At 34.2% G+C, this 16,644-nt stretch overlaps 1 protein-coding gene across 1 annotated transcript in view; it reads right to left on the bottom strand.

Moving 5' to 3' along the window:
• Positions 1–16,644, bottom strand: part of LOC150095305 (uncharacterized) — a 186,348-nt gene that overhangs the window by 17,112 nt on the left and 152,592 nt on the right. Inside the window, exon 8 of the mRNA XM_090409996.1 lies at positions 5,958–6,089. Within this exon, the coding sequence (XP_090266122.1) occupies positions 5,958–6,089 (132 nt within the window). The remainder of the gene's footprint in view (positions 1–5,957; positions 6,090–16,644) is intronic.

The following is a 16,644-nucleotide window of genomic DNA, read 5'->3' as shown; positions in this document are numbered from 1 at the left end:
GATCTAAACAGTAGAACATAAATGATTATCACACATATACAAATATGTTTGGGAAGATTTGGAGAAAAGTGCAAAAGCTAATAATAATGGTAAATGCCTGCTGGATTTCTGTTCAGGACATGGATTAGATATTACTAACATCATGTTCCAACATAAAAATGCATACGAATTAACATAGAGAGAGAGACTAGAAAATAAGAAAAGTCTAATTCACGATGTTATAGTTGATAGCAATGTTTTCTCACTGATTGCGAACACAAGAGTATATAGATGATTTGAAATAGGAAGTGATCACCATTTAGTTTTGAGCAGGATAAAATTGAATTTCATATGGAAAAGGAGAGCAGGTAAGAAAATTTTAAAACAAACTCTGAAAGCTGCTCAACCTTAGTTGAGCAGCTTTCAGAGGTGAACTGTAGACTGTAGGAAATACACAAACAACATTGAAAAAAAAAAAAAGAATTTGAAAACAAGAATCACAACTTGGAGATTCAATGGCAATTCCTGAAGAAAACACTGCTTCATTTGGTGAGATTGTAAGAATAGAAAAATCAGAACTCCATGGTAGACTCAGGAAATTAAAGAGGCAGCGAAGGAAAAAAAGAAAGTATATCTAAAGTTCCTGACAAGTAAGAGAGCTTGTACTCTTAGAGAATACAGAGTAAAAGGAAATAAAAGCACTATGTAAAACTAGCTAAACAAAAGTTATGGGAAGACTTTGGTAAGAACATATAAATATCAGGAAGGTGGCAAAATATTCTGAAGGATGTTGAAAAGGCTTAGAAATGGAGGAAAAAAGTACTCTAAAAGGAATCCAACATGATAAAGGTGACATGAAAACAGAATAAAAAGATATTCTATGATAGATAGATGTCTGGAGTAATTACTTTGAAAGACTGCTAAATAAAACAAGCAGTGTCAGCATGATGGTAGCAAACTCTCACAAGAATGCAGTCAGGAATACATATTCATACTTGAAGTAGAAAACATCATTAAAATCCTGAGGAAAGGCTGCTAGAGTAGATGAAATTCAGCCAAAAAATGCTCAAATACAGAGGTAGTACAAAAGTCTTACAGGGGCTGCATTGTATAATTCAGAAGGCCTGGTCTGAGGGTCAAATTCCAGATGATTGGAGCAGAGCTCTCATAGTACTCATCTATAAAAAGGGAAATAAAACTGAATGCAATTACAGAGGTATTTCCCTACTGAGTGTGGTAGGGAAGCTCTACTTGAAGGAGGTACAGAAAGATGGCTTGAAGTAAAATCAGGTGTGCAAAAAAGGTGCACATTATTTCCAATCTTATTCATTATCTATATGGATGGCATTATGAAAGAAAATTGTATTCAATCTGATATCAAAATTGGTAATGTTAATCTTAGCTCCTTACTTTATGTAGATGATGTTATACTTCCGAATAAATCCAGTAAAAAGTCTTCAAGATTCTGTGGATAAACCGAATAACTGTTGTCATAAATTCAGTATGAAAATCAGCACTAACAAGAAAAAGACAATGAAAATAGGCACAAACATTGAAAACATCAACTGTATCATGAATGGTGACCTATAGAACAAGTACAACATTTCGGCTATTTAGGAACAATTTTTAGTGAAGATGGTAAATTAAATATGGAAATAGACAACAGAATTAGTAAAGCTGGCAAGGTAGGAAGTCTGCTGAATAAATTCATATGGAATAAGAAAGAAATAAGTCAAAATATTAAATTAGCTGTACACAAGATGGTGTTCAAACCAATTAACCAATTTTAACTTATGAATGTAAGAGCTAGGTTAGAAATAAAACACTCAGAAATAAACTAAAAATGATCAAAGACTGGATGGAGATTTCTGATATGAGAGTTTGAGAAAAATTAGTGGAGTGAACAGATGGCATCAATGGTAGTACCACATTAAAAAATGAGGATATTAAGAAAGAACTTGCCATTGTTAGCATTCAGGAATGTGTTAGTAGAGCTAATCTCAGGTGGTGGTATCTATCTTAAACAGAATGGGAGAGGAAAGATTAGCAAAACAAGTGTTCTTTGCTAGGTTGGCAAGGAAAAAACCCCTGAGGAAGACCGAGATGTACATAGATTGATACAATAAAAAGTGCCTTAAAAGACAGAAATATAAGATCTGATAATATTGGAATCTTGACAGATAAAAGATTAATTTGGAGAAAAATTGTTGAGCAGAAGTTGGTAATAGTGTAAATTTTTCGTATAGTACTACCATAATTATCCTGTACACCCTCTGAAGGTACATATCAGGAATTTGATGATGATGTTAATTAGACTTTTAGATCTCCAGGGAGTAAAGGACCCATCAAGGGAAGGGCATGCAGTACTTCAACAGACAAACTGTTCCACTCTCTCATAGTTCTGTGAGAGAAAAATCTAACTCTCACCTCTCACTCCTTTCTTAACTGCAAACTTAAGCCAGAGAGACAAGGATGACTCCTTGTCCCCTGTACACATTCCATACAATGAAAAATGTTATCAACCGATATTCATAATAGCCTCTGAAAAGTTTATACATCTCTATCACATCACCCACTCTTTCTCCTGTCTATCATTGTCTGAAAACCAGATACTCTCAATCTATTCTCATAATCTACATTCCATAAAACAAGATATCATCTTTGTAATTCTTTGCACTCTTTCCACAACTTCTTTATCCTCTCTGAACCCAGGAAACCAAACATGCACAAAGTAGTCAGGTGCAGTTGTATCAAGGCCTTGTAAAGAAGAAAAATTACTTCCATATCGATGTTCATTTCAATATCGCAATTATCCCTCAGGATTGTATTCATAATTTTTACTATTCGACCCTTGAACTTCAAATTCCTGTCCACCATAGTCACAAGATCTCTAGCCACATCATTTACTCCAAGCATAATAATCCTGCTAATATAACATGTATGTTGTTGGATATCTCATTTATGCAAAAGTGCATAACTACACATGCTAATATTAAATTAACAGCTGCAATTAATTTCCTGATATTGTAAAAATAAATAAAAAACATTTAGCCCACTCAATTGTGCAAAGGTACATTTATAGCCTTCTGTAAGTGGGAAGTGACAACATTTTTCTGTAGTATGGCCTGTTTTCACAGAGCTCTGGCAAGGTGAGTATTGTTATTTTATAAGCATATTTACTTCCATGCCAACTGGACCTTTTGGTGGTAATGAATTTGACTTTTACTGCCTAGTTTAGCAAAGTAGTGCTTTACTTATTAGAGGCATAAAGTAGCACCATCCATGTTTCATATCCAGAATAATCTAAGTATATCAGCTTGGGGGGGGGGGACTGTTATAGCCTTGCTTGGACCAGATTTTTGACACTCCCTGTGTGGTATTAGGTCCACAAATATTACACTTCTGTTCTGCAAGTTTTACATCATCTACTGTTCATCTCAGCTCTAATTACACTATGCATGGTGAGCCCTGGGAACCATAGTGGGAAGCTTGGTCAGGTACAAACGAGAGAAGGGAGACTTAGGGTAATTTTTGAGGCCCTAAGATGGCAGCTCCACCACCAAACTAGGCTATGGATGGGTGATATCCAACCCAGCTGAATATTTTCTTACTCCAATGTCTCAGAAAAAGAAGTAACTGGATTGACAACCGGAAAGTGACTCAGACAGGCTAGCAGATATGATCAGGATAAGGAAAGGAAAAAGAATGAAAATAAACAAGAATATCTGGAATGTTGCTACTTGGAATGTTAAAAGTATCCAGCACAAATATCAAGATCTAGACAAAACCCTAATAGAAAGAAATATCAAATTAGCATTAATAACAGAAAGAAAGAAAAAACAAAAAGGTTCAGATGAAACAAATAATTACATCTATATCCACAGTAGAGTCAAAAAGAAAGGAAGAGCAAACGCAGGAGTAATGATTTTTATTCACAAATCAATTAAAAAAAAATCACATCTTATAAATACTGGGACAAGAGAATTCTAGAACTAAGATTGCAAATAAGCCACAGCTTCCTGAATTAAATTTTACATAAAATACTTGTAATTAAATTAATGTAATAACTCACTTTGCTGTATTAAATCTGATAACAAATTATTAGAAATGTTTAAATAAGATCAGTAAAATTGTAACAAAACAAAAGAAGCTCAGACAGGATTAGACAAATAGACCTAAGGCAAGCGAAAATAGTGAAGGTCACCGGATTACGAGTTTTCCTGCCAAAACCCAGCGACAGCGTGGGTGGCAGAGAAAACCCTCCAGTAAATCCGGGGGACCTAATTTGAAGAAGCGCCATCCTCGAGTGCCAAGAGGACGAGGAGAGTTGCATTCCGCGATCAAGAGTTCCGACGAAGATGAGAAGTCAGACAGCAGCTGAGACGGTCCTTTCGAGATGTCCTACTGTATGATTCTTCAATGATCTACATGTGTGCTGTAGTATTGCTGCCGTAACCTAGAGCCCAATCGGAAAATTTTCAGAAGTGGAACGTACCCATATACCTTAGGATCTAGGACTATATGTAATAAGCTAACAAGATAGTAAGTAAGATACTTTATGTAAGATTCCTAGATTGTGAAATTTAAGCGACGAATGTTGGTTCAATTGTCTATTAACATAGACAGTATCAGTGAAGTCGGAAAGCCGTACATCTGATTGAATGTGAATAAGCAGTATATAGTGCTAAGGAAATTGCTAATGTTGTGTAATGCAAAAAAATTGAATGTAGATGAAGTTATGCCACTTTCCGTTTATAGCTTGAGTTAAGTTAAAGTAAGTCTATCCACGTGGCTGAAAGGTTATGTGAATATACATTGTCTTTGTTTTAAAGCTTAAGTGAAAATGCTTATATAATCGTGTGGAGAATTAGACACATGATTTGTATTGTTTCCATTGTTATCTAGTTGAATTAGTCAGAACCAAACACTTGATATGTGATTTAACTTTTGTATTTAATTTGTCTTTGAATGAATAAACATGTTTGTTTTGTCGATAGCATGCCTGATCTTGTCTTACCAATGCACTGTCTCATAAAAATATAGAACCTGTGTGTCCTGAAAATAGTAACAGCCACGAACTGACTGATATTAAGAATTAGGAGAGGCTTGAATTAGAGTTAATTTAAGAGATATTTCTCATGCTTAGCTGAATGTTTCTCTTGCATGTAAGGGAAAGATAAACAATTCTTTTACATGATCCTAAATGGCACAGTCGAAAATAAAAAAATAAATTTTTAAGGATCAATAAAAGAGAAATACAGCAAGGTAGTTTAAGGAATTGGTTCCAGCCAGAAACAATTTCTCCCACGATTAGTCTTAGGACTCCTTGGAGGTGTCAATATAATAATAATAATATTTTTTTTGTGTGTGTTGGTAGTTGGGGTAGCTGGTGCTGAAAGAAATTTTCTTGCCATTTTACTCAAAATGGGATGCAAAGAATGGAAAATCAGTGTATCATGAAGAATGAATGATGCACAGTAATTCAGAGTGCAACTGTATTTTCAATTAAGGCAGCAGTTTTGAATGATACAGTATGTTATCATATTAATTTTTAACTGTCACTCAGTTCAGTCATTGTTATGGTCTACATGTTCACTACTACCCAAAGCATCAGGAATAAAGAATTTTTAAGAAGCTAAGATGAATTCAAACTTAAGGGACAATGATATATAACTGGAAGGAACGTGAAGAACTAAGTGAAGCCTCTTCTGACTCAATGCAAATTCTCACTATCGCATAGTATGCCTCATTATTAGATATCCACTTAAATGCAAACATATGAGGATTGCAATCTACAGAGAAATGTCTTTACACACACAGTAGTGCACCATTCTTCTGTAATTAAACTAAACTTTTAGAAGCAAAAAAAAAAAAAAAAAAAAAAAAAAAAAAAAAAAAAAAAAAAAACACTAAGCAAAAACTACAATGTATTAAAGATTTTCCTCATTTTTACTTATCAGAAATGAGAGAAGACTTACCATGTTTGCATGTAAAAGCAAACTGAATTGTATTTCCACCAGCTCCACAAAATGCATCCACGATTAGGTCACAGCTGCACTTTTTGGCTATATGCTCAGCAATGCGCTCAGGAGTGACAGAAAACCATGATTCTGGAAAATAATAATAATATATAGGCTTATATAATCAGGGCCGGTTTTATCATTAGGCAAACCTAGGCAATCACCTATGGGTGCCAAGACTTCGGAGCGCCAGATTTTGCTACATATAAAACTATATAATACTAACAGGAACTCGTGTATATACGTCCTTTGCTGGACGTATATACACGTCCAGCAAACCTGGATACTATTCGGTCCACCTGCTGAAAGAACATGGATAAGAAGTGTAGTTTGACAGTCATGTCCATTAGAAGGGGCAATAGTCCTTCATGCTGAAAAAAACACTTAACTAGATTACTTGGCATACGTAGTAGCTATGTTCAGTTGCCTACAGCAAGAAACACAGTTGCTTGCCGTTTGCTCAGTAACCGGAATATCTAAGTTATATCAGACTAAATACCTATGAGTTATATTCATTTTGCTGGCGGCACTTGTTCAGCCATCACTCTTCACTGTGTGCCGCTTAATTAGTGATAGCCTTGGAACAGCTATCTCTGATTGGGTACCAGTGGAGATTGAACTGTCCACTCAGTCTCCAAAAGTTAGATAGGGCTAAAAACGGCCTCGCCTACTCCCTATATACATGGGAATAAAAAGGCGTTAGCTGATTTTTTTTTTTTTTTTAAATATATGTATACCAATGTTGTATTGTGTTATTAAAATTAGTTATCATGGAAATGTTGACTTTTATTTTCAATAAACTAAAAAAAAAGTGCTTACTTTTGAGGCCTCATAATGATGTTGTGCCTCAGGTTTCCAAAAGTATAAATACGGCCATGGACACTGCCTGTTTGTAATGCTGGCGGTGAACGCTCATTTTCTGTACTTAAATGCGTTAAAAATATTTACACAATTCATTAAGTCAGATGCATTTGAGAAATTTGTCAGTTATGGTCATAGAAAACGATATTGTTGAATTATTAGATTATAAATGTATGATAGATAAGTTATATAGTTATAACTTATAAGGTATATATAATTGATAAATACTTCATTAAGTAAATGTATAAAAATTTATTTGTGAATTACTGAATAGTTTAAAGTCCACATTTTTTATAATTAAGTTTATTTTTATTTATAAATATTTCAGTTACTGGATTTTGAAAATGGATAAAAAGAAATCGGGTTTTCAATATTGCAAATGTAAAGCGGAAAAGGAAGAAAGTTTGATAAAACAAGAAGGTGCATTTTTAAAATATCTTTGCCGAGAAGATCGTAATCGCATAAAAGAAGAAAATCTTCAAGATTATCCGTTGGATAATTCATCTATAGTTTCGATTAATGAATTGGAGAATTCTACAGATACCAAAAATTGGATTAAAACATCGAAGGAAAAATCTACAGATCATATGAGTATTGTTGATTCTGAAGCTGGTTGTTCTTTCTACAGATCCAATCATAAAAGGATTTGATTTTACAAATTTAAATTATAATGATCCAGCAACTTGGTGTCCTGTAAAATTTTCCAATATCAATCAATTACATCAACTAATAGTTGAACATGGACCTGAACAGATTCATAATTTGGATTTTCCAAAAGATAACAATAATAGAAAATTTTCAATGGCTCATTATACTCTAAGATTATTTAACGGCGAGACAACGCGTGTTTGTGGTTATTGTATTCAAAATCCACGGATTCTGCATTTTGCTTCTGCTGTTTATTATTTGATCAATGGCAGATTAACCTTACTGATTCTGGATTGAGGGAATGGAAAAATGCTTCTATTTTAGCTGCGAATGAAAAAAAGTCAAAGACACATTGAACATTACCATAAGTGGAAAGAATTTGAATAAAAGAAAAGAAAACCATTGATGAAGAGAGCTTGCTAGTTATTAGAAAAGAGGAGAAACATTGGTTGCAAGTATTAGAATGACTCTTTGCTTTAGTTCAGACATTAGCACATTTCGAGGACCAAATGCGACATCGTTTTCGCATGGAAATGGAAATTTTTTTGAAATGTGTCGAATTTCCAGCCAAGTTTGATCCAATAATGACTGAACATCTCCGAAGAATGAAAGATACATATGTGCATTATCTTGGAAAAGATATTCAAAATTAAATAATAAACATCTTCGCCAATGCGATAAAAAAATTAAATTTTAGAATCTGTTGTTGCTGCAAAATATTTTTCCATAATTATTCACTGTACATCCGATATTCGTCACACGGAACAAATGAGCATAGTACTTCGATTCGCAGACACTAGTAATAGCACGGTTTCTATAAAAGAACACTTTTTTGGGATTTATAGAAATAAAAAATACCACTGGAGAATTTTTATCAAATGAAATACTAGGAACTCTAGACAAATTTTCATTACCAATACAAGATTTACGTGGTCAAGGATACGATAATGCCAGTAATATGAAAGGTGATGTAAAAGGTGTGCAGTGACGAATTTCAAATATCAACCCAAGAGCAATGTATGTACCTTGTAGTTTACATTCATTAAATTTAGTAGTGAATTGCACTGCTAATACTTTAGATGCCACAGCATTTTTTGATGCGGTACATTTTTTATATGTATTTTTTTCTGGTTCGACTCGTCAATGGGTATAACTCAAAAGACACAAGTAATTTTAGACTCAAACCAATCTGTGATACACGATGGGAGAGTCGAATTGACTCATTAAAGCCCCTAAGATATAATTTTTCCGATGTTTGCGAAGCACTGCAAGAAATATCTCAAGATTATACTTTATGTGGATTAAGTGGAAATACCATGAAATTAGACGCAGTCTTCCTAAAACTTTAAGGAAGTTCAAATTTATCGCATCCTTAGTAATGTGGTATAATATACTTTTTGAAATAAACTTTACAAGTAAACCACCTCAGAATACAATCCTTGATATAAATGGTGCCATAAATTGTATTAATGATACAAAGAATTTCTTAATGAAAATCCGAAATGAGGATGAATTTGAAAAGATGTAAACAGATGCGGAAAAAATCACTGAGGTCTTAGGTGTAACGCCTAATTTTGAACAAGAAACAGACTTAGAAAGAAAAAAAAAAAAGAAACAATTTGTGTATGAAGCAGAGGATGAATTCATAACAGATTTTGAACAAAAATGTAAGGTAAATTTTTATTTTTCAATTATTGATACTACAATTATATCTGTTGATGAAAAATTCAAGCACATGTCTACAATTAATGAAAATTTCATCCCCATCATTATCAAATTCCTGACATGTTCCATCAAGGGGTGTACAGGATATGACAGTACTTCATAAAAAATTTACCTCATTACTAACTTCCTATCTACAATTTTCCTCCAAAGCAGTCAGTTACTTGACAAGACTCCATCATCATTATCAGATCTTATATTTTTATCATCTAAGGCACTTTCTACCTTATCAATCCACCTATATCTTGGTATTTCTCTGGATGGTTTTCTTGCCAATCTAGCAGAGAAAACTTGTTTTGCTAATCTTTCCTCGCCCACTCTGTTCAAGTGACCATACCACATGAGATTAGCTCTGCTAACACATTCCTAGATGCTGACAATGTCAAGTTCTTTCCTAATATCCTCATTTTTAATATGATATTGCGATCGATGCCATCTGTTCACGCCTCTAATCTTTTTCAGGACTCTCATATCTGCGGTCTCTAGTCTTTGGTCAAGTGTTTTACTTCTGAATCAGCTCTCAGATCCACAAGTTAAAACTGGTTTGAACACTGTCATGTATACAGCTAATTTAGTGTTCCGACTAATTTCTCTCTTATTCCATATGAATTAATTCAATTGACTTCCCACCATACCAGCTTTGCTTATTCTGTTGTCTATTTCTATATTTAATTTACCATCTTCACTAAAAATCGTGCCTAAGTAGCTGAAATGTTTTACTTGTTCCACATTCAAAACACAGTTGACATTTTCAACGATTCTACCTATTTTCATTGTCTTTTTATTGCTGATCTTCATACCATATCTATTACAACAGTTATTCAATTTAGTCAGGAAATCTTGCAAACTTGTAGCGGATTTATTTAGAAGTATAACACCATCTGCATAAAGCAAAGAGCTAACATTAACATCCCCAATTCTGATATTATGTTTAATACCACTTTCCTTCATAATGTGATCCATATAGATAATGAATAACAGAGGGGATAATGTACATCCTTGTCTCACACAAGATTTAACATTAAACCATCTTCCTGTACTTCCTTCAATTCTAATTGCTGGCTTGCAACTCAAATAAAGACTAAGTATTGCTTGATATAATGCACCATTGACACCACATAACTGTAGTGTACTGAATAGCTTCTCTCTCTCTCTTGGCAGCTTGTCGTATGCCTTTTCCAGATCAACAAAACTGAAATACAGATCTCTGTTATATTCCCATGCTTTCTCAACTAATTGTTGTACAGTGAAGATCTAATCCTGACAGCCTCTATTTGGCCTGAATCCAGCTTGTTCTTCACCAAGCGTTTCTTCCACAATTCTTCTCAACCATTTCTCACGTATACTGGCATAAATCTTGCCTGGAACACTCAGTAGGGGAAATATCTCTGTAATTCTCACATTCAGTTTTATTTCCCTTTTTATATATGGGTACTATTGGAGCTCTACTCCAATCATTGGGAATTTTCCCCTCTCTCCAGGCCTTCTGAACTATGAAGTGCAGCCACTGTAAGACTTTTATACTACCATACTTCAGCATTTCTGGTCGAATATCATCTACTCCTGCTGCCTTTCCACATTTCAAGCCTTTGATGGTTTTTTCTACTTCAAGTATGGATATATATTCCTGACTGTATGCCTGTTGAGTGTTTTTTTATCACTGTGCTATCATTGCTTGTTTCATTTAGCAATTTTTCGAAGCCATACTTCAAGGATATCTTTTTCTCCCATTTTCATGTCACCTTTATCATCTCTAACTCATTTTACAGCACTCCTTCCTTTATTTCTAAGCTTCTTCAACAACCTCCAGAATATCTTACCACCTTCTTGATATTTATTTTCTATGTTCTTGTCAAAGTCCACCCATGACTTTTGTTTAGCTAGTTTTACACAGTGTTTAGCTTTCTTACATTTGTCTCTGTATTCTCTAAGAGCACAAGCTGACTTATTTGCCAGGAACTTTTGATATGCTTGCTTCTTTTCCTTCACTGCCTCTTTAACTCCCTGTGTCCACCATGGAGTTCTGATTTTTCTATCCTTGCAGACAACCTCACCTCATCCTCACTGGCTGAATCAATCATGGTTTTCTTCGAGGTTTGCCACTGAATCTCAAAGTTTGGTTCTTGTTCTCAAACTCTTTCATTTTTTCTTCAATAATCTTTGTGTATTTTAGTCTACAGTTCACATCTGAGAGCTGCTCAACTTTTATTCGCTTTAAAACTTTCTTACATGTCATTCTTTTCAATATGAAATTCAATTTTATGCTGCTCAAAACTAAATAGTGATCACTTCCGATTTCAAATCCTCTGTTGTCCTGCACAGGGAGAAAACATCACTATCAACAATAACATAGTCAATGAGAGACTATCTTATTCCTTGACCTTCTCTCCATGTGAATTTGTGTACATTTTTATGTTGGAACATGGTGTTAGTAATAACCAGTCCATGTCCTGAGCAGAAATCCAACAGGTATTTGCCATTATTATTAGCTTTGATCTTTTCTCCAAATTTTCCCAAAACATTTTTGTATGTTTGACAATCACTTCCTCCTCTGCTATTTAGATCCCCAACAATGACAAACTTTTCCTTTTTCATTGTGTCAGTAGCTTTCTCTAGAGCCTCAAAAAATTCCTCCACTTCTACCTTAGTAGAGCCTTCTGTGGGACCATAGGCACAAATAAGTCTCATTGTCCAGGCCCACATTCTGATATTTGCCCACATCACTCTACTTGACACTGCCTGCCATTCAAGAAGACGAGCCTCGTATTTTGTGTTGAATGCTATGGCTACTCCTTCTTTTCCTTGTCATTGCCTGAATATAACATTTTGTATTTATTGCTCAGAAAGATCTCACCAGTTTTTGTCTTTTTTGTTTCAGTCACCCCTATTATGTCAATCTGCTACTTATCTAGTTCCTCAGCGAGCTCCATTTCTTTGCCATTCATGCTTATTATGTTGATAGTACCAATCTTTAACTCTGGTGATGTTGAGTTGGGGTTTGCTTTCAGATTTATTCCAGTAGCTGACTTTTCGCTGATTACACTGGTTCTTTGGCGAAAATAACGGGGACCTTGTTTAACCAGGCGACGCCCAACCGGCATGAAATTTTGTCATGCCGGTTGGGGCATGACAAATTTTCTAAATTATTTCAAAAATAATTTAGAAAATAGTGTTCCAAATGTGTTTATTGCTCTGAGAATTTTTTTGACATTGCCAGTATCGGTAGCAAGTTCAAAAAGGAATTTCTCGAAATTAAAACTTACACTTGCTCTACGATGGCTCAGGAACGACTCATTGGTCTAGCAATAATATCTATAAAGCATGAAATTGCATCTACAATCAATATAGATGAATTAATTCAAAATTTTGCCAAAGCAAAAGCCCGAAAGATTAATTTTTCATAATTTTTGTATTTAATATGTAATATTTTTCTTGCTATACAGATATTAGGAGTAATCATAAATGTATACAAATGTATTGGTTTTGATTAATAAATTTTATATATAAACATTTACATGTAAATGTTCATAATGATATTATTTTTATAAATATCCACATGTGTAGGTGTACGTGTGCTTATTTGAGTATGACAAAATATATACACAGCAATCCTTCGATTAGTGAGCCTAACGCGTTCTTTAAAACAGGCGCATTAATCGATAATAATCTATGAGAAAAAGTATAATTTGTTCCTCAAATTTCTTTTTTGAACCTTAATTTTTTTTTATAAAAGAATTAAGGTATGTCTCACGGCCTAGTTAAAGTAAAATCATGAAACTGAAAGACTATAAAACATATTCAGAATATAAATTTTATTATTCAACTTCTTAACAAAGAATTGAGCTAGCGTAGTTTGGCGGACATTTTGTTTCCTTTTTTCATACAACTGACGGTATGGCCCTATTGCCTCTTCTACTAATTTTACTGCTTCTCTATTCATCAGGGTCAGCCTCTGCATTGCTGCTTAAAAATTTCGCTTGTACAAAAAATATTATGTGCCGCCAATTGTTATAATCTGCTTGCAGGCAATTTTTATGACCGATCATAAACAGTGGTATTCTCTTTCACAAATGTTGAAAGGTTTCGATGTGGTTTCGAAAATTAATGATACACAAATGTCATTAGGCGTTCTGGGTCCAAGCTTTTTGACATATTCTCGAATATTATTCTTCTCAGAATATTTGCACTATAAAATATTTATTCCCTGGTATACATAGTGTACATGGAAGTACACTATGTATACCAGGTAGTGTGCCATTAAAAATAACTTTGTAAAATGTTTTAAATCTGTGACTAAATTATTTCATTCTGGTGAGTGATTTTTTAAAATAGGTACCATAAAAATGTATACATAGAAAATTTTTAAAATCTGTAACATTTATTTTTAAGATGTACATAGGCACACTAATCGAATTTGGGTATCGAAAAAAATGGATGTCTCTATGCACAAATTCTGCATAGAGACATTGTATAGGGGCGCCTAAATTTTCCTTGCCTAGGGGCATCAGATACTCTCACACCGGCCCTGTATATAATGTACAGACAGCTAAAGAATATACAAAAGATCTATTACCACATGTTTCATGGACACATGTGGAAAAAAAAACAGAAAAAAGTAAAATTTTTTAAAAACTGTCTATGCATGCTAAATTTGAATTTAACTCCTATATATTTTGCTTCATTATTCTTCTGTCTTCTGTATTCTCGGGGAGAATACAGAAGACTGATTATAACATTCAAAATATGAATCACACAGAATGGGTATATTTCCTTGTGTCTCAGTCACGGCTGAGTAAACAAGAAAGTGTGCTATTAAAGCTCAAGAAGTACAGTTTTGTAATTCAAGGTTAACTAAATTAATCATCATCATCAAATTCCTGCAATGTACGTTCAAGGGGTGTACAGGATATGATAGTACTATGTGAAAAAAATTACATCATTACTAACTTCCTATCTACTAACTGCCGACTTACAACTCAAATAAAGACTAAGTATTGCTTGATATAATGCCCCATTGACACCATATAACTGTAGCGTATTGAATAGCTTCTCTCTTGGCACCTTGTCACATGCCTTTTCCAAATCGACAAAACTTAAATACAGATCTCTGTTATATTCCCATGCTTTCTCGACTATTTGTCGTAAAGTGAAGATCTGATCCTGACAGCCTCTATTTGGCCTGAATCCAGCTTGTTCTTCACCAAGCTTTTCTTCTATAATTCTTCTCAACCGTTTCTCAAGAATATTTGCATAGAGCTTGCCAGGAACACTCAGTAGGGAAATACCTCTGTAATTCTCACATTCAGTTTTATTTCCCTTTTTATATATGGGTACTATGAGAGCTCTTCTCCGATCATCGGGAATTCGTCCCTCTGTCCAGGCTTTCTGAACTATGCAGTACAGCCACTGTTAGACTCTTATACCAATACCACCACACTTCAGCATTTCTGGTCGAATATCATCTACTCCTGCTGCCTTTCCACATTTCAAGCCTTTGATGGTTTTTTCTACTTCAAGTATAAATATGTATTCCTGACTGCATGCCTGATCAGTGTTTTTTACCACTGTGCTGTCATCACTGTTTGTTTCATTTAGCAGTTTTTCAAAGTAATTACTCCATACTTCAAGGATATCTTTTTCTCCTGTTTTCATGTCACCTTTATCATCTCTAACTCCTTTTACAGCACTCTTTCCTCCATTCCTAAGCTTCAACAATCTCCAGAATATTTTGCCACCTTCTTGATATTTAATTTCTGTATTCTTGCCAAAGTCCTCCCATGACTTTTGTTTAGCTAGTTTTACACAGTGCCTTTTGGCTCTTGCATTGGTCTCTGTATTCTCTAAGAGCACTTATTTGACAGGAACTTCTGATATGCTTTCTTCTTTTCCTTCACTACCTCTTTAACTTCCTGTGTCCACCAGGGAGTTCTGATTTTTTTATCCTTGCAGACAACCTCACCACATGCTTCTCTGGCAGAATCAATCAATATTTTATTCAGAGTTTGCCACCGAATCACCAAGGTTTGATTCCTGTTCTCAAACTCTTTCATTATTAATATTTAATTAATAAACTAAATTAATATTTAAAAAAATATATGGTGATTACTTTGCAGAATTTTGACACAGGCATGCAGCTGGATCAAGACAATGATGCAGGGTTTTGAAAGTCTTAGGTGAATTTAAATCTACTGTAGTGCAAATTCTTGTCTGATTCCAAAGAACTCTGTCTAGTGTTTATGGCATGGGAAGCAAGGCTAGAACCTTCTGATTCAAAAATCTGATGTAGTCTTGCCGTTCTTGAGTTCTATTCTTAGCAGAATGGCTAGTCTGTCAAAAAACAAAGTGTCTAAGGACAGGTCACTTGATAAACACTAGGTAAGGATAGATGTTGCAATTTATCTTTGGTAAGAAAGAAGATAACATCCAAGTTTATTAAAAAGTGGCATATGGATTGAATTTGCAAAGAATTTGTGCTATTTGTTCAGAAGTCCCTTTAAGCTAAGGTATGGAAATCCTTTTTACATCAGATTGTAGTCTGGCTATGGGATGATATTCACTGATTTTTTTCTGGATGGTGGTTTCATTATATTCATTGAACATTAAGGTGATTTTTATTTTATTTAATTCTTCTAAAAGAACAGAATCCAAAGAACAAATTGTGTGAACTCTGTGAACAAGACTTTTGATAAGACTAGTCTTCTTAGATGGATAATAGTGTGAAGCCAGGTGGAAGTATCTGCCAGTGGAGAATGGTTTTCTATAAATGGAAAATTCAGTACTGCCTGTAAACATACAAATTATTAAAGTATCCAGAAAGGGAAGACTGTTGTTGAATTCACATTCAATAGTGAACATAATGCAGGAGTACATGGAGTTAATTTTGTCCAGAAATGGAGATAATTTTGCTTCAGAATGGTACCAAATTGTAAAGATATAATGAACTGAAACCAGATATGAAGCTGAGGAAAAATGGCATTAAAAAGTTGGTTTTCTAAATGTTCTAAAAAGTAATCAGCAAAAGTTGGTGAGATAGAACTGCCTATGGCTGTACCTTTTCTTTGTAAAGTTTATTCTTCAATGTGAAGTATCCCACAAGATAAATTTATCATGTGGGATACAATTGTGATAAATTTAAACAACTTAACAATGTCCTTGGGGAAATCATCTAACAAAAAGTTTCTTGGAGTAGTATGTTTATGAATACTAAAACATCACGAAAAGAAACCATAATTTCACTGTCCAGCATCATTTGTCTTAAGGAACAAATGAAGATCTTTAATTTTCTCTTTGAAGTCAATACTGTTTTGATATAAGAGTTGGCATGGCAAGTGTGGTTTTGTAAAACATTAGAAAGACATTTATGATAAGTGGGAAAGTCAATAAAATCAACTATGGGATGTAATAGACAACCAGC

Source organism: Typopeltis vanoorti, chromosome 20 (assembly GCF_054136105.1).
Source record: "Typopeltis vanoorti isolate ZY-2024b chromosome 20, IOZ_Tvanoo_1.0, whole genome shotgun sequence".
Lineage (NCBI taxonomy): Eukaryota > Metazoa > Arthropoda > Arachnida > Uropygi > Thelyphonidae > Typopeltis > Typopeltis vanoorti.
This window is presented reverse-complemented; position numbering and strand designations above follow the sequence as displayed.